General features: G+C 41.4%; 1 protein-coding gene across 3 annotated transcripts in view; it reads right to left on the bottom strand.

Annotated features, from left to right (window-relative positions):
- Positions 1-20,592, bottom strand: part of LOC108894929 (INSC spindle orientation adaptor protein) — a 43,817-nt gene extending 23,225 nt beyond the window's left edge. Inside the window, exons 1-2 of one of the 3 annotated variants that reach the window (XM_018693567.2) lie at positions 20,258-20,592; positions 2,134-2,225 (exon numbers count right to left, since the gene is read on the bottom strand). In XM_018693567.2, the coding sequence (XP_018549083.1) occupies positions 2,134-2,207 (74 nt within the window). In that variant the 5' untranslated portion in view covers positions 2,208-2,225; positions 20,258-20,592. Of the gene's footprint in view, positions 1-2,133; positions 2,226-5,673; positions 6,213-11,544; positions 11,691-20,257 lie in introns of those variants that run through there. The other 2 variants (XM_051073350.1, XM_018693566.2) reach the window with 2 other exon arrangements.
- Positions 20,593-24,452: the final 3,860 nt, after the last annotated feature.

Genomic DNA, 24,452 nt, shown 5'->3' with positions numbered 1-24,452 from the left:
TGTGCACCTCAGATGTGGAATCCAGTTTTGGACAGATGTTTTCAGGTCATGTGTGTGTGCATGGGAGGAAGGGAGGGAGTGTGAGGGTGTGTGTTTGTGTATGTGTTTGCATTGTCACTAAGGTTTTGACCTTTGCACCTCCTGCTATTGACTGCCTCTAATTTGTTGATCTAGGATCCTCGCTAAGGCCGATAATATTGGTTTGGGGATGTTGAACCAACATTTCTAATCAAACATCAGCCAGTAAATATTTCCCCAGGTAGATATGAAGGAGGTGAGGATGTGATTTTTCCCAGAAGCTTCTGGGGTGGTGGTCGATACCTAACCTTTCTCAACATACAGATGAACTATGTAAAGATAATTTAATCTCAGTTTCAGTTCAGTTTCATGATAATAATCAATTTTAAAACGGCACAAAATAACATTTTACATTAACCATGGATGAACTGACTGTATAACATGAAAGTCGTCACTTGTAGAGAAGTATCACTCGACTAAATGAAAACGTTGCTGCCACGAATGTTTTCCAAAGTGAGAGCCCGTCTGTTAGTATTATAAACCTGTACGCTGTTGGCATCTGATAAGCCTTTACCAACATTAATCTTTTAGTCTACCCCCCCCCGACACAGCCCTTTGCATTGATTTAATGCAGGGTTGTTTCTGTCAGAATTTCATCTATGGTGACAATCTCACACTTTTTGTAGTTTGCTCTGCTGCTTTAAGTAAACTCACTGTGAGGTTTTGTGGCAGAAGACGCCTTTGGTTTGCCAGTTTTAAGTTAAAAAAGCACTTTCCTGCAGACCTTCCTTAGTTCTTTGTTAAGAAGGAGGATCACACCATATATTCTTGACTGAGTAGCATATTTAAGATTGTTATTATGATTGTATGACTGTTGTTTTTTGCCAGTTCTTTGTTCTCTGTTTGACCATGAGTTGTATCTAACAATGTGATCAGTATCTTCTCAGTGTAACTCAGCTGTGCAAGAGAAGTGCTTAAGTTATAAATAGTCTTGTTCCTCGTCATTTGAGTAAGAGATAACACCCTGAAGAAGATCTAAAGTGACCAATGTACTGATTCAATAATCTGCCTTCCTAAAGAGCAGTTGAGGGAATTTTATGTGTAGTTTTACCAGGCGTTGGCAGGTGAGATAAGTTCAGCACTGCTGTAGTTCTTTGATCACTGATAATTCCTGAGCTTCTCATGTAAATGTGAGAGTGTGAGTGCATTTCTGCCCATATCTTCCAACTCATGAACCACTGAGAGACCAAATACAACCTGCTTTCCTCACAGCGGCGTAATCTGTTACCAAACATCTCTGTGATTCATCATCTCCTCACAAAAACCACCGAGGATGACTAATGACACAACTAGACCCCGTCACCACTGTAAACCTCAATCTCTGCTGCTGCGAGAGCTGCCATGAAACCAGCGTCTCTCACACCACCGCCACCATTACAGTGCATTATCAGAAGGAGATAGGGGCCAAAGTATGCTGCGTTTTTGGGGGGCCCATCTGCAGATGAAACAGGAGGGGTTATTTCTTGCTATCATGGTTATTATTGTCAGCATGTTATTTGGGTGTGTTTGTGTGTTTTTACATGTATGTGACGTGTGTGTACTGGGGCGTATGGGGCCCACAGAAAAGTGTTTCCAACATGGAGACTATTTACCTCTTCTTCTCTTCACCAGCAGCTTTAATATGACTTCTTTTCAGGGCCTTGGGCTACAGTGAGACAACGTCTACCTTTATCATTTTCATTAGTTAAATTCTCAGCATAGCTTCCAGGTTCAACCTGGGCAGAGGTCTAACCTCGGGGAAACACCTGTAAAATTTATGTGGATTTTTTCTGCTAAATAAAATGTGCTTCATAGCTTTTGTCCAGCAACTATCTTTATGAAAACACCTGAGCTACTGTATTAATCAATGACCACTTACATGATTGCTCAGGATAAATCATTGCAGCCTCTCACCCAAGACTGCATTTGTAATTTCTGAATAAATCAATTTGTATTTTGAATTTTTGTACTCACACTTTTCCGGTTAACAGTTGAAGAAGTGGAAATATAATAGGTACTGCAATGTCAAGATATATTCAAAAAGTCCACTGTGGTCAGAATACTGCTTCTACTTGCCTCATTGGAGATGAAGAGAGCGAGCTGCTCTGTCTCGAGCTGCTCTGAGGAGTCGCCATTCTGTCCGAGGCCATCTTACTTCAGCTCAGCTCCTGAAACACGACACATTTAACATTAACATCAAGACAGCAGGACATGAATGTGATGGTCTCTTCCTTTATCAACTTATTTTCCTGTCAAATGTGAGAATATGTTGCAGCATTATTACACAGCAACACTCAACACACACACACTTCTGAATGCAGCATCACACACATATGAGCACACACTCCGCATCCTCCTGGCCGTGCTGCTTGCCACCGCAGCGTTATCCACTACAATATCTCCTTATTGATCCGCCTCCAAGCTTTCTATTCTTGTCTTGTCTTTTTTTTCTTCCAAGTAATTCAATTATCAATAAACCTCCCTGTTTTAAATAGCTGCAAGCCGCTGGTGTGCCAGTGGAATAATATTTCTTATCTTCTAATTTATTGGCTGGCTGCCAGCCAGTGACTCTCTTCCCTACTTTGAGCCTGAGCAAAAGGGGCTGACGCTCTTAAGTGCCCGCAACTTTATTCCGCCGTTTTATTGATGTATCCCATTTAGATTAGTCCATTTTCAATCGGGAGAAGCCACGGATGCCCTCCTGCCTGAACCACACTCTAATCCTTTTAGTTAATGATATCCTGCAGTGGTGTGGTTACAAATTTCATGTTTACTGTGGTGTATAATTAGCAGGTAGTTACAAAGTGAGACTATCTCACTCTCACGCACTCAAACACACATACACACTCTGCAGGTGTCATGGAGCAGGTTGCGGCCGTGGGGCCCTGTTTTTTACTAAATGCTTCCAGAGTGTTACGGGATCGATAGAGGTAAACAGGAGAACTCACAGTAAAGCATCTGGGATGTGTGATGCACACAAGACGTCACTCTTTCAATCCAATGCTGGCCTGCTTTTTTTCAGTGCCGCAGTATTCAAGCCGACGTGATACGGTGACAGAACAACTGATCCATTTTGTAGAGTTCAGAGATGGAGGGGATTGGGCACAGCGGCGCATCAGAAGAGTCACTGATTTTAGTCTTTGCTTCGATTGCTCCAAAACTCCCCGGGTTTACGTAATTATGAGCAACAAGGGAACTATTTGATGATGGATGAGGAAAAAAGATGGGGTTTGTTTTCTTGGAGGGGGTGAGCAACTGAGTCATTGACTCCGATAAAGAGATACCCAGACAGATGAATAGGTGAAGAGATAGGTAGTTGTAATACAGACAGAAAAAGGAAGGGGAAAAAAAAGGAGAGAGAAGGAAGATGCAGAGAAGAAGAGAAAGGGAGAGAGGAGGAGGCGGGTCCTTTAACTGCAGTCTTGGCATGGCTCCTCCAGGGCCATTTTCAGAGAGAGCATCACAGCGTCTCAGAAATTAGACCAATACTGTGCCAGGACCATGGAAGTCTGGAAGACTGACAGTAAAAACCCAGTGTTGGAGGAAAAACCTTACATCCATAACGCTCAGCGCAGTTAGAATACAGTAGAATAGGACCAAGGAACAAGTACTGATATAATTGCACCATTAGATTATTACAATAGAGGTGTAGATGAATTATACTGGCCCTATAATTGAGCACAGGGTCACAGCCAACGAGACACAGATCCAGCAGATTCCATTACATGTGCCTCCGCTCCTTTGTGGATTATCATACAAATGGAGATAAGTTGTCCAATCAAGCAATTCAGTCCTGAGCACTTAGAATGTGCCTCTAAGTGCCGTGTTAAGGACCATTGCACTGGAAGTGATCATTCTGCCGTGAGTGGCCACCGACTGCAAACGATGCATGAGGGAGGAGAGTGAAAGGTTTTCAGTAAAATGTTAGCGTTTACAGCAGGTCCTCTGTGTTTCTCTCACAGCATCCTGGATGATTTAGACTTGGTGCAGACAGTGTTGTTATGTTATGTTGTAATACTTTATGTAATGTAGCTATTAAAAGCTAAAGCTGTGACTTCTATACGTCTTAAATAAAACAGTGTATTTTTGTGGAGCTGCTAGTCACCACAGTTAAAACATCCCCAGGTGCATTACGGTTACAAGTGCTACAGAAATATGAGTTTCCTAAGCAGATGGTCAGCTTTGACGAGATCCTGGCTAATTTTCTTGCTGTGGTGGACATTTCTTTTCATGTTTGGGCTGAAACCTGAGTGGTCCTGTGGGTTTCCACATTCGGTTGCCGTGGAGAACGTCGGTTGTAGGTAAGCCAAACAAAGGACACCTCTGTCTCAGCCTCATGTCACATGCCGGGTAAAATAACAACCACTCAGTGACTTTGTGTGTGTAAGGGAAATCACTAGGGTGTGCGTTCCAGATTTACTGCAGCACTTGTATTTATTCCTTGCATGTGTGTAGATGGGGGATTTAAATGATGGTGTGTCTTTGTGTGCATGTTTCTGTCACTTGCGGTTTTCCAGAGATGTTTTGTGTGATGTCTGTTCCTAGTTAGAGTCACGCCAACATTGTATTTAATACAAGAGTCATCTGGATTTCTTCTCATCTGAGCTCAGTGGCCTTTATATATTCTGTCTGTACAGCTCAACATCTCGACTAAGCTTGGGAGGAGTGTGAAGATCTATAAACTGAAGAACCAAAGTAAAAGCACAAAGAAATTAGTGACGAAACATCTACTACTGCAACATAATCTTACTCAACAGTGTTTGGACTCATCTTAATATTTGACAGGAACTCGTGAAGTAACCTTTACAGCTAGATAAGAGTGTTTCCCACGTTAACAGCTTGCAAGTAATCACAGAACTCAGTGTGGTTGCATAATTACATAGGGTGGGTACTGTGCATTGATATTATAACACTATATTCATCAAACTTGTGTTTAATTACATTTAGTAATGGTTTTTGGTTGACATGAGGCGTCCATGTTTGCGTGATTGTCCAGAAAGGTGAAGGAAGCTCTAGCAATCAGCTGTCACTTGTTAATCACTATAGTTCTGCACACCTTCTACACGTCATTTTTAAGAACGTTAATAGAAAAGTTAGGTGATGAGGGGGACTAGATTTCTATACAATTTTGATTTTGACTCCCACTACATCAGATATTTTTACTCTAACTACTCAAAGTTAAAATCAAGTCTACAAATACTTGAAATTGACCAGAATTATCTTTTTTAAGTCCCTTTAAGCCTCTTTCTGACGTTGCTTTAACTTTTAACTAAGTTTTAGTCTCACAAATAAAAGGAACACATGCAATGTAATATACCACCAAGATTTCATTGTTCGTTGACCTCACCGTCTGTGCTCTCCATAGCTGCAGAATCACTGGTTAAAAATACATTTCCAGAGTGTTTTTTATAATATTCTGTGGTGAAGCAGAATACCTCTCGCAGATTTCTGGGTAAAACCACCAAATGAATACAACAACTGGTCTGCAGAAAACAAAGTACCACACCACTGTGGCTTAGCTTCATTGTTGAGCCAAAGGCAATGAAGTTCTGTTTGACAAAAACAGAAGAAATCGAACTCTGAGGAGAAACAGGAGAAACAAGCGAAGCCACTCACCATTTTGAGAGGCCAAAACCAGGTTGCATCAGTGTGATGGAGCTCAGGATGGAGTGAGTCAGGGTACGTACTCCAAGTTTAATATCCTTGTTGTTTCAGGAGTGCCTCATTGTGTAACCGGCTCCTTATGGTTTGGCTTTATTTCAAAACTGCCAACGATTAAGTACAGAATGTTTCCCCTCCTGCTGCTGTCCTAACTCACACAGACTGAGGAAAGCGACTACTAAAGAAGTTTTCTCTGGCCTTTGGCCTCTAAATACAGTGGACATGCTCTGCATCGGGCGAGTCCACGGTCCTATCATTGAGCTGGAGACTGGAGCTCACAGGAGGAGACAGCGGTTGCAGTCTCGCCACAGAACTGTCATGTGGCGAGGAAAGCAGAGCAGGATGGGTACTGCATGGGTGGTTGGGTGGGAACAAGCTGGAAGCAGGCTGTGCTGAGCCATGGACCCAACATTCCCATCCCACACACAGTGGGCTGGCTTAAAGTGGGCCCTTGTACTTGGACAGAGAGACCCATACAGGGCAGCAGATAATGCCTGCTGTGAACTGCCACTGCTTCAGTGTTTGGTGAGTCAGCTCAAGTTTCTCCTGGAATATTAAAATGCTGAAGCTACTCTGGTACATGAAGTCCAAAGTAAGCTAACGTAACATGAGCTAACATGCACTTAGTTGGCTGGATTTTACAGCCCATGTTTAGGATGAAAGTCCTAAACTTAATAAAGCACATCCATTTTTAAATCGTCCATCAATGTGTTTCTTCTACACTGAGCCAGACATTTAAGGACATGCTTTTCTCTCCAGACACAACAGCTCTCTTGCCCATTATCTCAGTGAGTCTAAATGTAGAGCATTCCTCAGATAACATTGGCATGGCCAATTTATTTTTAAGTTTGGGTTATATTTTGCTAGGCTGACACTTGGCTAAAATATGCTAACAGAGTTGAATAAATATCATATTAATAAATTGGAGAATTTGAACGTTTACACTAGTGTTTTGAGTCCCATATATGTTCTCAATAAAGTCTCTCTGGGGTTTTTCCATTTTAAGTTTTTATGTCATGTGAGGTCAACAAACTCCTCCCATCTTCCCAACTTTTCCCATCTCAGGAAAGAAAAGTTTCTATCGTTTGTGTAACTATAAGCAATGAAACTACACCAACACATGAAAAACTGGGTTTCTGTTCTTTTAAAGGTGACAGTGATTTGACAGTATTTCTATTTTTAATATCAAAGTGAAACTAATCAAACCAAATGTAAAAGTGGACCTAACTTTTCCTAACAATACCCAGCGATACACTTATCATCAACACCTGAAAGCTGTTCAGTTCAATCAGAGAGAAGAACTATTCCTCTACAGTACTAGTGAGGTAACTGAGGGTCAGTGCCTTGCAGTTGCTTGCACACATCTGTCCACGGACCTCAGTGACCTTCTGAGAAAATATTTTGGCCACAAGACCAACCTTGAGGCTACCAGGACTTCATTCAGTGCTGATGAACATAAAACTTACACACCGAGAACCTTTAGGAATGTCAGAGCAAAGGCTGATAACCAGCCAAGTATACATTTACAGCACAACGGTTTGATGAAAATAAAAATGGAACCTGCTTCACAAAAGTTAAGAACCATATAAGATGAAAACCCTAAAATTTGCTTGGCATTTGAAGAAAGTCCAACTCTCCAACTGTGTAATTCACTTCTCTGTTCACCATTCTGCAAATATATCTTAATAATACACTGCGTCCATGTTGTTTACTGTGCTCCACCACCAAAGCTGTGCACACTCAGCCAAACTTTGGTGAAAATATGAGCACAAAGACGTCTAGAAGCAAAGTGGATTCTACTGTACAGTTGCTTTGAGAAGTGAAATTAATACATTAACAGTAAAATTGTTTTGCAATTAGGTTCCATTGTAACCGACTCCACAGGGTTCTGGTCTTCCATCACATGAAGCCACCATCTTGTTGTGTTCCTCTAATGTTTTGGGTTTTATGATGAATTCCTAACCAACTTGTTTGGTTTCCTTAGTTACTGTATTGACCAGATAATACCTCAGTGAGTGTAGTAATACAATCACTTCCAACACTGCCTTTGCAGAGACAGTATTTGACAAAAGTTGAGGCACCTGTAGAAATTGTTTCAAGTGCTTCATTTACTTCCATTCTTGCAAAAAGCTCTAGTTTAACATCACTTGATCCTTGAAAAAGGCGTTTTTATATGATATTTTTTTGGTTTTACACTGGACTTAAACTGCAGCAAGAAATACGGGGTGTTGTAAAACTTTTGACCGACGGTATATGTCAAAACTTGATATTTGATATGTTTGTCCCCATGTACTCACAAGGACTTTTGAAATGAGCTGCATTAAAATAGCAGCTGCACAACCTTTTTAGCATTTCACTCTGCCCACATCCAGGTCTTCCAGAGGTCTGTCAAAATAATACATCCTTCAGATTTCTCCTCAGTCATTTCTGACACCGAAGTCAAACACAGTGGGAACCACCACAGAAAACACTGACAGCTCCCATAGTTAGCTCCAGATTCTCCCAATCACTGTGTTTTCTTTGCATGCAAGGATGTATGCAATGCACAAAGCAGAATATGTACAGAACTGTATTTTGACTCAGTCTGCATCATCACCGATGGCTGTCGTGGTTCTTCTAGAGACACTGAATCATAATTTTTACCTTGAAAAGACACACAAAACCATATCCTATAGCTGTGTGGCTAATGATAGAAATACAGTGTCAATGTCTTGACATGTCTCAGGGTGATGGTGACAGGGGGTTCAGGAGCGTCACAGGTTTGAGTGTGACACACCGTGATGTCAGGAATAAATATGTAGGCGGATGGAGAGGAAGCACCGTTCCTGTTTCTATATATTTTTACTACAAAAAGTGGCTGTACAGTGTTTGGGAAAGAGAAGACGAGAAAATGACAAGGGGGAATGTGGGAGATGGATTGTGGGTAAAGCAGGTAACAACATAGGACTGTACAAACACTCCTGTTACATTAACCGTTCTCCAAATAGATGGGTTTTTTCAGGGCAAGAGTTTTGTAACAGGAAAATATTTCTTCAGCATGAGAGGTTTTTGCTTTTAAGAGGGTCCAGGGTCAGGTTTTTTTTGGACTGACAGACTGCAGTTCTTAACACCACAATAAGACATGCCATTGTCCACTGAATATGTAGTAAGATGTTGCTGGTGGCTTTGGTATCTAAGATGCTGACCACATAACTGCAACATACCCACTTCAAAACTTGGGACCATTGTTCATTTCGCAAAAATATACTTTATGTCTTTGGATTGCTTGAGAACGATTACCTGCTGGTCAGCTTTTACAGTAGTAATGTTGTTCCATGCCAGAGTACAGCTTAGGTGGTGGTATGCACCTAACTTTCTACACTTTCAAATACAGACCAGGGAAAGGGTTCAGTACGCAGTGTTGACCCTAAAGGACTGGACTTGGGAGTCAAGTGTATTAAAATCCAGGCCCAAGACCCTGATGTGAACATTTTTAACCCACTCAACAATCATTTGGGCTAACCTCTGTTTAATTCCACCTGGTTTGGTCCAATTTTAGTCCAACACCAACATCTTTAAATGACATGCTTAGACACTAAAGCTTCCTACACAAAAGCGAAATCAGACTGCTACTTCAGCTTTCTTATCCAGCGGAAAATCTGGTTTGCAAACAGCCATTAAAACTCATAGATCTCAAGAATGCCCAGATGACAGCTAACAACAAATATAATTATAGACTGCTTTGGACTGCAATTGTGTGGTATTTTATCCAAAGCTTTATAATTTGCCTCTCATTCACATACACACACAGACACACACCGTTGGCAGCACACTACCATGCGGTGAATACCATCCTACCATGAAAAGTGCTTGCCCTAACCATCCGGAGTGATTGGGATTCAGTGTCCTGCTCAAGGACACTGACGTGTGGACAGGAGGAGCTGGGGATAAAGTGGAAAATGAAGATCCAAGCCAATATAGAGCCAAATAAAATTCAAATCTAGGTTTCAGTGGCTACAGGAATAAAAGAGACTCTGGTGTGCTGTATAAAATATATTGTCAAATGGTCAATATGAGTCATCTTTCCAGTATCTTTTCAACAGTTTACTGTGTGGATTAAGATTTGAACAGTATGGTATAACTGGAAAGATGGTTACAAAAAGTTTCTGTGTGGCTGAAATAGTTCTACTACTGATAGTTTTGTGAGATGAAAGTGTTGAAAAGTGGTGGAAAGCGATGATGGGGGCACTGAGAAAGTATTCGAATGCCTCCTTAATGGATCATTTTAGTCTTTCTGACTTTAAAAATCCATTTGGGGGGAGGAGAGAGCCACTTATCATTCAGCATCTGTCACCTGCCTCTACAGAGAAGATGGACTTGCTTGACATGTGAAATGCTCCCCCCAGCAGTGTACCTGACAGCTGAACCACATACTGTACCCATCCACTGTTACCCAGGATGTACAGTGGGTCTCAAGGCGCAACCAGGAACATCTCACTTTCTTTACAAAACAAAAGTTTTATTACTTTTTCAAGCAGCAGTCAGCCAAGTGTGATAGTCTGAAGGTTCTTGAATTCAACCTTGTTGATGACACACAGCCCCTGTCCCCTCTCCCTCTCTGGCCTTGGTAGCTCACCTGCAAACACTTTTCTAATTAGTGCTAATTAGAGAAAGCACATGTACAGGCAGTGAGCTTGAGTGTTGCTGGACAGATGAGTGGCCAGAGAGAGGTGTTGTTTGTTTTCTAAAGTATTTTTAATCTTTGCTAACAGGGTGTGAGCAAACCTTTACTCTCTCTTGGTCTTTTAGCCTGTTCATTTTCTACCAGTCCTTTAGTAAACTTTTTTTCCTTTCAGGATACTGCGGGTCCATCTCACTGCTCACCCCAGTTTTTGATTTTGCTAGGTGTGTTTTTATCATTTATCATTGTGGGTATGAACCTGTCATTATCTGTAGGTTTAAATTATATAAAATAGACCATGAAAGTGTTGGCCTAGAGAATTTTGTATAAGCGATCTCTCCTGGTGTTAATAGGCCGCCTGCTCGGATACAAAATCAAATGATCAACTGAAAAACTAACTCTATCATTTGTGTAGCTTAAAATTCCACCAGTAGTTACAGTCCCAACATGATAACAATAGCATACAGTACAATGCTTTGTCTATCTTAACATCACACACACATATTCTTAGTAGTGCATACAGTAAAAGCACTCTATAAAGTTGTTCGCTAGAAATTAGGCCAATTTTGGTTTTTGCTTGCCGGCCTTAATTACCCTGTAGCCTGTGTGTGCACCAGTTTGGGATATGAAAACTTCAAGTCCTTCCCCAGTGCACTCCTGACTGGATTAAATGAGAAGATTCCCTTGTAAGGCCAAAAACTGTGCAATCTATTTAGGTCTGGGAGCATTCTTTCCTTTGGTATAATAATATGGAAGCTGAATGCTCTGCCCTCATGGGGTTTCCAGGCAACCTGCATCGCTTTTGGAGATGAGATCAGACGGGGTCAAGTTGCACACATGTACACACACAAGACCTGGTCTAAGATCAGGCACCCTGTTAAATGTCACACTAATAAAAGAGGACAGATCACTACAACTGATAGCAGTTACACTTCAAGGCAGAAGTAATCACACCAGCTCATTCTTCACACACCAAAGCAGCCTGGGACACACACACCCCCCCCCCCCAAAAAAAAGATGAAATTCAGCTACATAAATAACTAAACTGCTTTACCACAAGCCTGCTAAAGTGAACACACTGTCATCTTGGTACTTTATGGCCAGCTATAAAAGTACCCGTAATTCTCATTTCAAGAAAAAATAAAAAGATGATAGCAGCACCATACCTCCTGAAAGCTCAAATAGCTCCAACGTCACGCCAAGAGAAATATCCAAATGCATTTTAAGCTTCCCAGCTCCATCGACAGTTAGCTGAATAAATAACGGGGAAATCAGCCGGGGGAAGAGACAACATCCAGAGCTAACAAAAGGTTTTGGAGTGGAGCTCAGTTGCTTCAGGAGCAGCTCCAACAGGTCACAGAGACTGGAACTAACACAGCCTGGTTCAGTGAAGGGGATCGTGTGGGTACCTGACACCGGAGCGGTGACGGCCAGCAAAACACTAGGAGCTGCTTAATAATGAATGAGTAAGGCCTGTAGAGAGGCACACACACAGCACATGGCTAATAGGGAGTCAGACTGACATAATTGGAGACAGGCTTACAGCACGGTCAGGTAAAAGTAGGGTATATGACTATAATCATTTGGAGCAACTTGACACATGTTGCTAACAAAGTACTCTGTCATCACCCTGCAGCTCCACACTTCATATACAGCAAGTGTGTTTAGTCCTCATTTATACTCAGACAGATTCTGTCTGGTCTCGTAAGACCTCCTTTTATACTTTGTTTCACTTCACTTTGGTGCAGCGGCGGTTAGAAACAAAGACATGACTGCAGAAGTGGGACTGAAAATCTGAAAAGTCAGTAAGTTATAACCCAGTGTGCTATTCAAAATAACAAGATTGATGGGTGTTGTCATGTATGACTTAACTCTAACCACACCCACTTCAGAATCAGAATATGATTGGCTGAGATACAGCGCTCGTGGCAAAAGAGAGGGGAAAACCAAATCAGAGACGTGCAGCCGCCAGCTCCAAGTAACAAAAGTAGAAACCACTTCTCTCCTATGAAACATCAGCTGAGTCATCTTGGAGCCCAGAGAGTATCAACAAACACTGAGGTTAAAACCAGGAGACAGAAGTGCATCAATTTGAAAACCTGTGGTTTGACTCACTGGGCCTTTGTCAAAACCAAGTTTAAGTTTAAGCAGAATACCAAACTAAAAACTGATCCCGAATGCAACACTAAATACGACCGCAGTGTCATGAGATATGTGGCTGGTGTCTCTAAAAACGTGCCAGAGGATTTGAGGAAAACATAATATACTGCATTTTGTCAAACCTGGCAACACTTAGCTCCCCCTGGACGACTACATACAGAAATATCATGAGAGCAATTTCCATGCATTTAAATTACACATAGATTGTACAACACAGAGGAACAAATACGGCAGGCCAGGACTTGCTGGTGCTCACAAGTACCTTGGTTAAGATGATGCTAAACACCATGAAAACCTGGTATTGTGACGTGTAAACACTTTATGAAGGTTTCTAACCACAGACATAAGTTTATCACATCAGACTTTAATGTATTGAGGACTGGACTTTGCCTCTATTCACAGACCTGCAATTAAGGGTTGTGTTTTTATTACTCATAACCACGATCCTTAACTGTTGCCGAACCCTAACCATATCAAAACCATATTTTATTTGCCATAACCATGACTCCTCCTCCCATATGTAAATATTCCAGAAAGCTAAAATCCTTTTGGCATTGAACATAATCTGGGGATTTGCCGAAACATCTAATATTAACATTCTCTTCTGATGCTAGGTTTACCCCAACTCTCAGTAGTATTGACTTGGACTCAGCATGAGTTCTCAATAAAACAGCAAGATGTCAGCTTGCTAAATGAGGACACTACATAAAAACAACCTTTTAAACAATCTGGTTTGGTGAAACTTTCAACTTCTTTATAACATAATGTAACGGTCTACAAAGTCTGTCAAAAATATACCTGATTATTGAGGTTTTAATGCAGGTTAAATTATTCTTTAAGTTGACTAAAATGTACTGTGCAGGGACCAAACTGAGCAGACGTATGGTTTTCACAGTTTTTGTCTCTTTTCTAAAATAAATTATCTTAATACTCTGATACACACTTGAGAAATAACAGCAGCTGCAGGAAAGTATCTTCAGCTATCTAAATACATGGCAGGTTCATTGCTTTTTCAGGACTGTCTTCAACATTGTGGCCAAATTTTAAAGTTAGTGATAAATTCTTGAGAAATGTGTGTCATCAGCTTCCAGGTTGGACATCAGGCATGTGGCCAAAGCAATCCTTTGAAGCAGATTCCCGACAGCAGCAGGAACTCTCAACCCTCAGCATCATTGCCTGATCTTCTCCTGTCAAGTCAAGTGGAGAATGACCTCACTGGCATTTATGTCACGGAGCTCCTTCAGTTAGATGGAGTGCCTTGGAAATGGCATTGGCCCAGTTACAGCCCAGCTCTACATGTCACAAAGACCAGGCAACTACAAAACACAGGAGTCAAGCACGATCCATACGTGCAATTTATAGCCAGCTGTCTGTCTATCCATCTCCAGCCACGGGCACCTAAGGATGTAAATTCATGACCTCATATCCAGCGCCTGGATCATAAATAAACCTTGGATGGATACACGGTTTAAACACTGTGTTTTCGGCCAGTGAATGCCACATACAAAATGGCTGAGTAAAAGAGAACAGATAGGGAGGGGAGGAGGGCGTAATAGCAACAATTCCTTGCAAGTCAACTCTACAGCTGTTTGACATTAGGAGGTGGGAGTAAATTAGGTGGGTTGGGTCCGTGTGTGTGTGTGTGTGTGTGTGTGTGTGTGTGTGTGGGTTTGGGGGAGAAGGGAAGAGTAAGAATCAGGGGTGGAGGATACGTCCACTCCCCAGATCTGAGCCGAGGAACACAGGCAGCACTTCAGGGCAGGGCGGAATTTTTCAAGGAGTTTTCCTTCGACTGTTATTCCACCACTGAACCAAAGGCACGGGAGAAATGGCACACACATGGGGTCAATGTGATAAGTAAATATCGGCTGCAAAAATGGCAAGGTATGCAAGAAAAGCTCCATATGTGCCCACCGAGCACATGTGACACTTCAAAAAGCCATTTCTGTGCTATTTTCTCCACTCCAGGCACAAAAAGTAAACATGTGAGAATTTTCTGGGCAATTAGGTCTGGAAAACAGTCTGCCATGTCTCATTTGAGATATACAGAATATTCTTAGAAATAAACACTCAAAAAGTGTGATTTTAAAATGAGATATGAGTCATTTAAAAGGTGTAACACCTACTGTGATAAAACTATTACTGTCATGGAGCCTTGGTTTTACAGAACATTAGTTTCATTGAGGTTATTTGCACGTGTTGAAATAAAAAAAAAAGGAATTTGCAGTGAGAGTAAAAACCCCAAAATGGTGTATTTACAATTACACAAAGAAATAAAAGATACATGTAAAAGTAATCAGTCAGCCACAGAAAATTTTGATAACTGAGGGATTGTTTAAGTCACTTTTCTTGCAAAAATGCCCTCCTTTCTCCTGATTCACCCTCTCAAATGTGAGGATTTGATGCTTTCCTCTGTTGTATATCATTGTAAACTGGATATTTTGGGGGTTTGGAGTGTTGGTCAGAGAATTGGAAGACGTCCCTTCAGTATTTTGTAACAAGAAAATCAAATGAAAAGCAAATGAATGAATAATGAAAAGCTTCATTAGTTGCAGCTCCAGTTATAAACAGCTGTTTAGTCATTTTTTAAACACGTTATGTAGGACTTATATTCTATAAATTTGAACCCATACATTGGACTGAAAATTAACAATTAAGAGATCATAATGATCTTCAAAAATTTCAATTAAAATGCTTGGAAGGCGTATGAGCCACAAGTAGACAGTAGTAGTAAGAGTGCGGAGGTTACCCAAACAGAAAGTGACACCACTAGAGAGACGGGGCAGTAACTCCTCAAGACTCCCTGAGGTGCTCTCAGCAGCATCAAGATGTATTTGCAAGGAGGAGGGAGTGGTGACCTCTCTATCTTCTGTGAATCACACAGCAAACAGACGCGCAGAAGTACTGAAGCCTCCATTTCCTCTCATGATCTCCCCAGTGAACCATAACAAGGGCCACAGAGCGAATGCGGTTGATGACGATCGCAGAGAAGACAGATAAACACACTGAAGCCCAGAAAGCCATAACCTTCCTCCAATTAACAGATGGAGATGGGAAGAAGAGAGCAGAGAAAAAGAGGTCAACGCAAGAGAAGCTCCACGCTGACGCTCTAATTCAACCAGTCTGATATTGATTTATCTCCCAGCCTTGGGCCCCAGAGTGGCTGCCATATTGGGCCCACCTACGCAAAAATTTATACCTGCACTCTCCTAATTGAGTCCCCACTCCAAAGAGAGAGCGCCACCACTGAGTCATGAACGCTGCTGCGGTGATGTGTCAACAGTCACCATTACCCACGATAAAGCAGCGTCAAAAATGTACACGTGACGCACGTGCAGCGTCTATATCTCATGATGTAAGAAAGATTAAAGTGGGGCTTTCTCATGAGATTCATGGGTGCTGCTTCCTGTTGTGGTCCACTGTTATGTTATGTGCTGTGTAAGTGAAGAGGGTCCATACTTATGCATAAAAGCTTGCTGATTCAGTTATGTTTGATATTTATATGATTACATCTGATTCCTTGGATGAATAAATGTTTAAAACAACAGCAGGAGATCAACTTTCTTTGATCATAGTTGTCTGAAAGCCATAAAAACTGCCTCTGTGATTAATGTTGGAGACAGGCAGCTGGCTCCATGCAGAGGAAGATGTTGTCTGTTCTCTGCTGGGGTCAAAGGTCAGCAACTTGAGGGAGGCCATCAGAGCCGCTGGTGTTGCTGCAGCCATGCAAGTGCAGAAATGTGTTTAGTGATTAGTCACAGAATGGCCTGGCCTGAATCTCTGTTATTCAAAGCTCTGATAAGAAGCACAGGAATGAAAGAGACCAGCTAGGGTTCAATGTCTGGCTCAAGGACACTTCAACACATTGAAGAGAGTCTTTTTTTTTTTTTTTTTTGCACACTTGAGAGTCCCTTTGAGCGTTTACAGCTTGAAACGCCTTCTCCTTAATCCACTTTCTGTGGACTTATATGATTGTATTTGGTATGTAGTTATCATATTATATATTTGACTAATTAACAGGTAACAAATTATATATTTCCATCTGTTGGAAAACAAAATATAGGGACAATAATCCAAAGAAAAGAGCTGTAATGCTGCTGTGTCCCTGAAGAAAATGCAACAGTGGGCGTCTGGATCGAAACAGTGAGAAGACAGGCCGAGCTGTGTGAGAAATAACTTCTGGGGAACACCAGAACACCAGACTTGTGGGAGGAGAACCAAAATGACCCGGTCCTGACTCCAGCAAGGCCACACAGGCACAGTGAGGAGGGATGGAAAAATAGCAACAAAGAAAGAAAGAAACTACCTCATCCAGAAGAAAGAAGCTGCTAATGGAGAGTGACAGACATTTGGCCAGGTCTGGCTCCAAGAGTGAGATCTTCACCTTGTACACTCCTTGAACGTGAATCAACTTGTTGTCAGCGATTATAAGAAATCTGTTATGGGAGCAAATACTCTGGATGAGCATGACAGTCTTTGATGGATGACATAAGTTCTCATGTTGAGGATAAAGCCAGATCAGTGTAACCAGGATAGTTTGAGTGCACAATGCTTTGGCACTTGTTCCATCAAAAACCAGTCTTGTGTGGAGCCAAGTGCAGCTTTGTGTTTCCAGCTTTAGCTGTGGTCACAAAGTTCAGTTACACCCTTAGTGATAGTCACTGCTCATCAGATTGTGTTGCCAAGACGCTCTCTTCTTAATGTCTCGAGACAATGACCGCGTGGATGAGACTAAAGAGAGACTCATTTTTTACAGCGGAAACCCCGAGATTCCCCGCCCGTGGAGAGAAAACCTAATTAAACAGTGTGACAGCACAGTGAGGGCCACACCTGCACAAGCGGTTCGTGTTAACCACGCCACACCCTCCTCAGCTGTTCACCCGGCAGGCAACCAGTCATGTATTATTAGACAGAAGTGCTAAACAGATGTTTAAGGGAAGCAGTTGTCGTAGCTTGTCATAAGCTGATGTTAAATGAACCGTGAAAACCAGTATGAAGGACGGACCTCTCTTTCTAATACTTTTAACTGAAGACAAGTGATGCCAAGCTATAATTTGCTTCTGGGAATGATAAAAGCAGCAACCACACATATAGGTTATTATTATACCTAAACGGTAACAGTCACGTTCTGAAACTTGTGTGAGGTAATCCAATGTCAGATTCGCTGGTGCGTAAGGCGCCAATTACAAATGCAAGAACAGAGCAAGACACTGAAGAAGGTTCAGCTGCTTCTTCATGCATTTCCTGTGTTTTCTTTTATGTACCACAAGTTCTCAGAGGTCTAGTCCCAGCATTCACCACTCCTCAAAGATTCAAAAAATGCCTCGTTGATACTTTGAACTCGATGAGGAATGTTCCACTGAAAAGCGAGCAGGTGCAGAGTGATCCTGCAGACTCTGAAAGGCCCTCTCTAGAGCCAGTAACTGGGCTACTGTGGAAACATGGCATCTCAGCACTGCAGGCTCTGTAGAAGAGGACCTGCTGCCTGTGTAGTTATAAAGGACTCATACTGGGCTAATGAGAACTCAATAAGTAGTTTTAGGTGAAACTATTTCAATAAAAACATCATCATAAATACTACACTGCCTCTCTGCTAGTAGATCCCCCTAAATCTTACACACTGGTCCTTTAAAATGTTAACCTGCTGATGGCGCTAAGGGAAAAGTCACTTGAATATCTCCACCAAATTTCACAGCAATCCATACACAGTTGTCAAGTCACGTTGCTGAAAAATGAAAACATGGACCTCAAGTCTGTAGAATTCATCATCTGGGGAACATGAATGTCTTAACAAAATAACATGGAATACTTCAGTATGGACCAAAACAGGAAAAGGAAGACGTTCCTACATATGTATATATATAACTAACCAACTAACCAGGCCTGTGTATTGTTGTTTGTCATATAATTGTTTAGTTGCCGCCTTTTCTACTCGCACATTTACTCTGAGCACACAGGTGATGTCAGTCACAGCTTGAAGGGTGATGGACACTGAGATTGGTCATACACGGAGTGAAATGCACTCATAGACGCACACAATATGTCCATGCAAAAGTCTAATCTCTGTCCGCTGAGTACGTATGGAAAAACATAATGACACAGCTCTCTTGAAATCTCTAATTGTCCCTCTCTCACGCTCTAACACACAGCTCCCCTCAACCACATCACACACACAGAAGCCTGTAGTAAAGACGTGCGGTAGCCGCGTCCTCATCGTTACCATCAGCCTCACTGTGTAATCTTTGTTGTTTTCCAGAGTCTCAGCTACCATCACTCCCACGCAAACCAGTATCAGCCTACTCCAAACAGTTGTAGCCAGTATGGTGTTCAGCCCCACTGTGACTCAGAACAAAAACATAACATATTTTCCGACTGAGAGCACTGAGCAGCATCCCAGAAGGACCATTCATACTTGTCTTGATAGCATCAGTTAGCAAGTGCAGGTTCTCACAAAGGGGATGCTAACGGTGACATACTGTGATTCAGAAGTGGGTGCATTCAGCTGGTTAAGTGTAAAAGACAGTCAGTAGCGTACGGTATGATTTCAGTGCAACCCTGTTGTCACAAAAAGCACAATTTCTAAAGGCTTTACATGACTTAAAGCTTTTAACATAAAGCCTTACTGTGTATCATTACAAGGTGTCACTCTTAGTCACTCCAACAGATATTTATCTCCTGACTCAGCAGTTCCCAGCAGCTTGATTTAGAGTTTTATCACCTCTCAGCTCATTGTTTTGGCTTCACAGCTCATAATTTTACTGTTTTGGTTCAGTCTCATCATCTCATCATCTCATCATCACAGCAGAAGGCAGCTGTTTCTAGTGTTAACACTCTAGTAAACCCGCTGTACGCTACCTACCAGACAAACTTAGCAACTAGTTTGTGAACTCAGTAGGAGCGTTTAGCAGCTAAATAGACAGATATGTCTGTTCAGAAGCTGGTGGAGGTTGCCAGAAACACCACTCCTCCAGTTTAGCCTGATTTTTGGATTGCATAACTTCAGTAATAAATATAAACACACAGTAATTTTAATATTATCAACAACACTGCTTTTTCTTTTTATTTGGATTACTCCAGCCTTTTGAATATAATCTGTTACACTTTGTGTGCTGATATAAGGTTTATTTGATTTATTATGCTTCAACTTTTTTGACAAGGATGATAGCAGTAAAACATAAAACTCAAAAGCTTTTGAATTAAAAAAATATCAAGCCTCCAGAAAGGCTCGTATAACCTTTAAGTGCCACAAAAATCAAGGTGTCCACATGATCAATTCTGCTCCCCTTTTAAATCAGATGCTTTCACGTTTGAATGCTACGGTTAAAGGTTTATGTGATTCAAAAAAGCAGAGTTGGACATTGGTCAAGAACACTTTCATGAGAAAAAGGGGGCTTTGACATCAGTTTAGTCACCACCCATTTAAATGCGGGAGTTTGAAATCGCTGCAAGCACTCAGCACGATATCACAACTGCATCGCCAACTGGGGAATACACTGTTGTAATGTCTGTCAGCCCCTGAACAAGTTGACAACTGCATTGCTATTGAAGAGGTTTGGAGGATTTGACAAGGATATTCTGTACTACCTTTAAAATATTTAAATACAGTTCTACATGCTGCACTACTGAGTTATGGTTGTTATCTAAGTCTCAAAGTTCCTCACAGCATCATTTCATGTTTCCCAGAAGTTGAGATAAGACTCAAGTGGTTGCCAGACTTACCCATTCTCTTGGTCAGCGACTAAAAGATGAAGTGTTCCCAGGAGGGTTCATAGTTTCAGCTCGTGGTTCTTGCCGTCTTCCCTGCAGACTGTCTGTCTCTGTCCTCTCTTTCACTCACTCTAACTTTGTCTCTGTCTTGCCCTGTTTCCCCTCTTGGAGCCCAGCTGGGCCAGCCACCACCGAAGCCTGCTGGAGTGAGACTGCTCAGAGTCTAAACGTGACCGGCCTTAAAGGTTTTTCTTGGGGAGAAAAAGCCCACATCCCACTGTCAGTCAAGCGGCGGAGCATAGTTTCAGCTGGGCCGCCATCCAAACAGACATGAAACTATTCTATTTCGGTCTGCCATATGAGCAGTGGTGCTGTTCAGAGAAGGGGGGGGATTCTGTGGTGGAGCATGTAATTGCAGAGTGACCAGTTATGGTGAGATGTAATTGCAGACCTCATCAGATGGGGAGAAACTGCCAGCAAGACAAGGTAAAGGACTTTTAAATAAGACTATTAAAAAAAATAAAATAAGAAAAGAAACAACACAGACCACATAAATAAATGAGGGGCTGGGTTCCAGATGTGGCAGCAAAGGGGAGTGAGGGGAGGAGAAGAAAGAGAGGGAGGGACAGAAAAGAGGGCCAGCTGAAGGAACTGCCGTGGCAGCAGAATGAAATCCCATTTCTGACACAGTGAAAGGGTGTTTACCTTCCCAGGAACAGTCACACAAGACGAAATGGGGGATTGGGGAAGGTGAGAGGATGTCGGGCCGGCCTTATGTTGTTTCTGGCCCTTCACCATGAGTGCTCCTGGGTGTCTGGTTTCACATCAGCCTTGGAAATGACTACCTTATGGAAAAATTGGGAGCTTTAAAAACGAGGAAGGAAAATGAAAATATAAACGGCAGTCGGCTGTTTCCCATTACGAGCAAGACTCAGCTGGTCTGGGTTGCTGCAGTTAATATCTCTACGTATTCTTGAGTGAATAATTACCATGTGATTATGTGAAGGGGGCGGCTCCACACGCACTCCCATGTGCACATAAGGGCCTGCTACACTGTATAGAGTCAATAAATATTAGCTTTAGCTTAAAACTGAATGTAAACAGCTAATTTCCTCACAAATTTTACCTCATTTCCTGGTAAAAGCATCGGGAGAGTGGTCATGACGGCACTTTTAGAGAAGCATTGCAATGTGTGAAGGTAATCCTTAGCAGTTATTTAGAGGAATAGTTCGCCATCTTGGAAAATACACTTATAGAGAACTGAAGTCCTGATGTTTCCTTCTAGCTCTAATTCCACTAGCCTAACACAGTTTTCATTGATCAATCTCAGAAAAAATACACATGCTTCTGGGGTTTAGTCTCCATATCCAAGACACACTACAGCAGCTCCTATAATTATTTTAACAAAATTAAACAATTACTTAAAATACTACAGCTCCACTCTCTTCCTAAATCTACCTGTTGATATGTCTGTGCTGACTACAGCCTCAACCCACTCATGGACTCACCTCCATTGTCAAGGCGTGATGTTTAGCCCACTGTGGTCTAAGGATTATGGGAAATGGTGTGTGTTCAAGCCTGCACAAAACACACACACTTAGTAAACAACAATATCACATTACTTTCTTTGTCTAAACATATGTGGTGCAACACATATTGTTGAGTAAGACTCTGCTCCAAGGCTAGATTTTTAATTGTATTTTTCAGTGTGATTTTTAATGAAGTTTTCTTACTTGTGCCACAGGAGGTTCAATGAGTCTGTATGCTAAATATGAAGCTAAAGGCAGGCTAGTTTAGCTTAGCATTAAGACATTAAACACGGGGAAACAAAACCTGGCTTTGACTGAAGATTTCCTTTTCTCTAAGGTGTTTCTGATATGGTGTCTTAGCCCATGAAAGCTGGACATAGTTATATGTATGACATAGCAATAAAACTGTCATTCATTCAACTCATGCTGACACATTCTTATTTGTTAAACCCACCGGAAGGTTATTTTCCTCTGTGGTCAGCTAGCTGTTAGCTGTTAGCTAGCTGTTTCCCAGTGAGTGAACCGTCTGTAAGCCCCACGGTCGTATCGATCTGCCAAATACGACTTTAGCCATGAACTTATGTCTCAGTGATTCTGTCACATCGGAACGTCAGTGGTGAGTAAAATGTTAGTGTCTACTGATAAGTGTCCTCTTTTTTGACAACCGAAATATGTTGACTTGATACATATTATATATTTACCATGGTCACATCATGTGACGGTCCGTTCGCAACCTGTGGGACAGCGGCGCCTCCGAGCGACAGTTTGCGTCAGTTAAACGTTATCTAGCTAGCTAGCTAGCTAGCTAATTAGCTAGCGTTACCTAATGCAATCTAATGCTAGCTAGCTAGTTAGCTGGGCTTGCTCGCAGTGCTGTCCCGGTGGTTCAGGGGTAGCTAGCTAGCTAACAGTACCAAAGTTGTCTCAACAGGTTGCTTGCAGTGTCTGTGATGAATAAATTATGATGATTTGTGATATTGCTTTGTCAACTTACTGTCAAGGAACTTGTTTAGCTCATGTTTAGGGATGCAAACAGTACTTTGTTTTCCTTTGGGTTCATGTGTGATGAAAATAATTGTATTGATGTAATATCAATACAAATAATATAAATAATCATAGGCAGTCAGATTATGTTGTAGTCACTTATTGTTTTACTTATTTATTTTATAAAGTTGTTAAGATAAACTTCAACTGTTTGTGCTAAAAGTCAATTTGCTGGATGCAGGTTACAATGTGATTCACATGCATTAAACATTCACCAGAATACAGGGAATAACATTGTTTGAAACTCAAAATTTCCAGGGAAAAAATTGGGGGAAAAAAAAGTACACATAAACAGCTATTAAATAAACACACTTATGTTTCTGGTCCTAAGTTAAAAATTTTGCCCCAGCTATGGTCCTGCATGTGGCTTACTCAATATGCCTAGATAAAGACAGTGATTGAGTGAAAATAATAATAATAATAATCTGATTTCATTCTTCATTCAGTATTTCTGTTTTCAGAGGCCCTTAACTAACACAATTTCCCATAAGCCATTGACGCTTGCAGATTAAATGATTAGATGTTTTAGACAGCAGACAATTTGGTGATTTTTATGGATATGGATGTAATCAAATTACAATGATACAAGTAGTTTTTGCATGCTCACAAAGTAATCATTGTTAAATTTCAGTAAAATTTCACAGCTTTCAACTATTATTATATATTAAGTATTAAAGTGGATGCCAGTTTGTCTCTGAATATGTGAAGTAAATCCAAGTGAAACTGCTTTATTGTCTCAGAGAGGCAGATGAAAGAAATGCTGAATGAGAGACTGCATTCAGTCACAGAAACTGGTGGAACAGAGGCTAGCCCTCTGGGTTTCGTCATTATTTCAGCTCTTTTTTTCCCCCAAAATGTTAAACCATTTCTTTAAAACATTATAAGGGAGCATCTTCCAAAGCCTTGGGTCTCGAAATGCATTTGTGGTGTATGTTTCTGGGAACTGAAGAAGTGGCATGTCTTCTCTGTGGAGATAGGGGCTTGCTTCTCGGTTTCTCTTATACGAACCATCTAATTTCCAACTGGAAGGGCCCCATTCAATGCAGCTGTGTATCATTAGGACTGCTTTTCTCATTGGCATAGTGGGATTGTTAGATTACTGCTGAGAAAGAAGCTTAAAACCAAACCGACCCACGAATCAGCCCTCAACCTCCCGTCCCCCTCAATTATCAGAATATGGAGGGGTGAGGGGTTTTTTGGGAGGGGGGTACTTTTTTCCTCCTCAGTCATGCAGGAAAAGTTTCCATGTGGATTCCAGCACGGCTCCGACTTCAGCGCTGATTTTCTCCAGACAGACAGACAGACAGACAGATAGTGAGACAGAGAGCATGAGTGGAAAGACTGTAAAAACAACTGACAGATGAGGGTTTTAAGGCTTGAGGGGGAATAGAGCACAAATCCCCTTTTCTGTTTATACTCAAATTGCATAAGTTCACATATTAGTCATACATATCCTCTCATCTGAGAATTAATAAGTCATCCAGTTGAACAGTTGGCTTCATAACCAATCATTTATTGCTTTAAGTGTCTAAAGTGTGGACACGGCATGTCTGGTGTTGATATTTACTTGGAATTCATCTAAGCTAAATAGAATGATTTACAAAAATACATCTTTTTCCTTAGTACTCATAGTT

Source organism: Lates calcarifer, linkage group LG10, assembly GCF_001640805.2.
Source record: "Lates calcarifer isolate ASB-BC8 linkage group LG10, TLL_Latcal_v3, whole genome shotgun sequence".
NCBI lineage: Eukaryota > Metazoa > Chordata > Actinopteri > Centropomidae > Lates > Lates calcarifer.
Note: the sequence above shows the minus strand (reverse complement) of the source record. Positions and strands in the feature narration are given on the sequence as shown.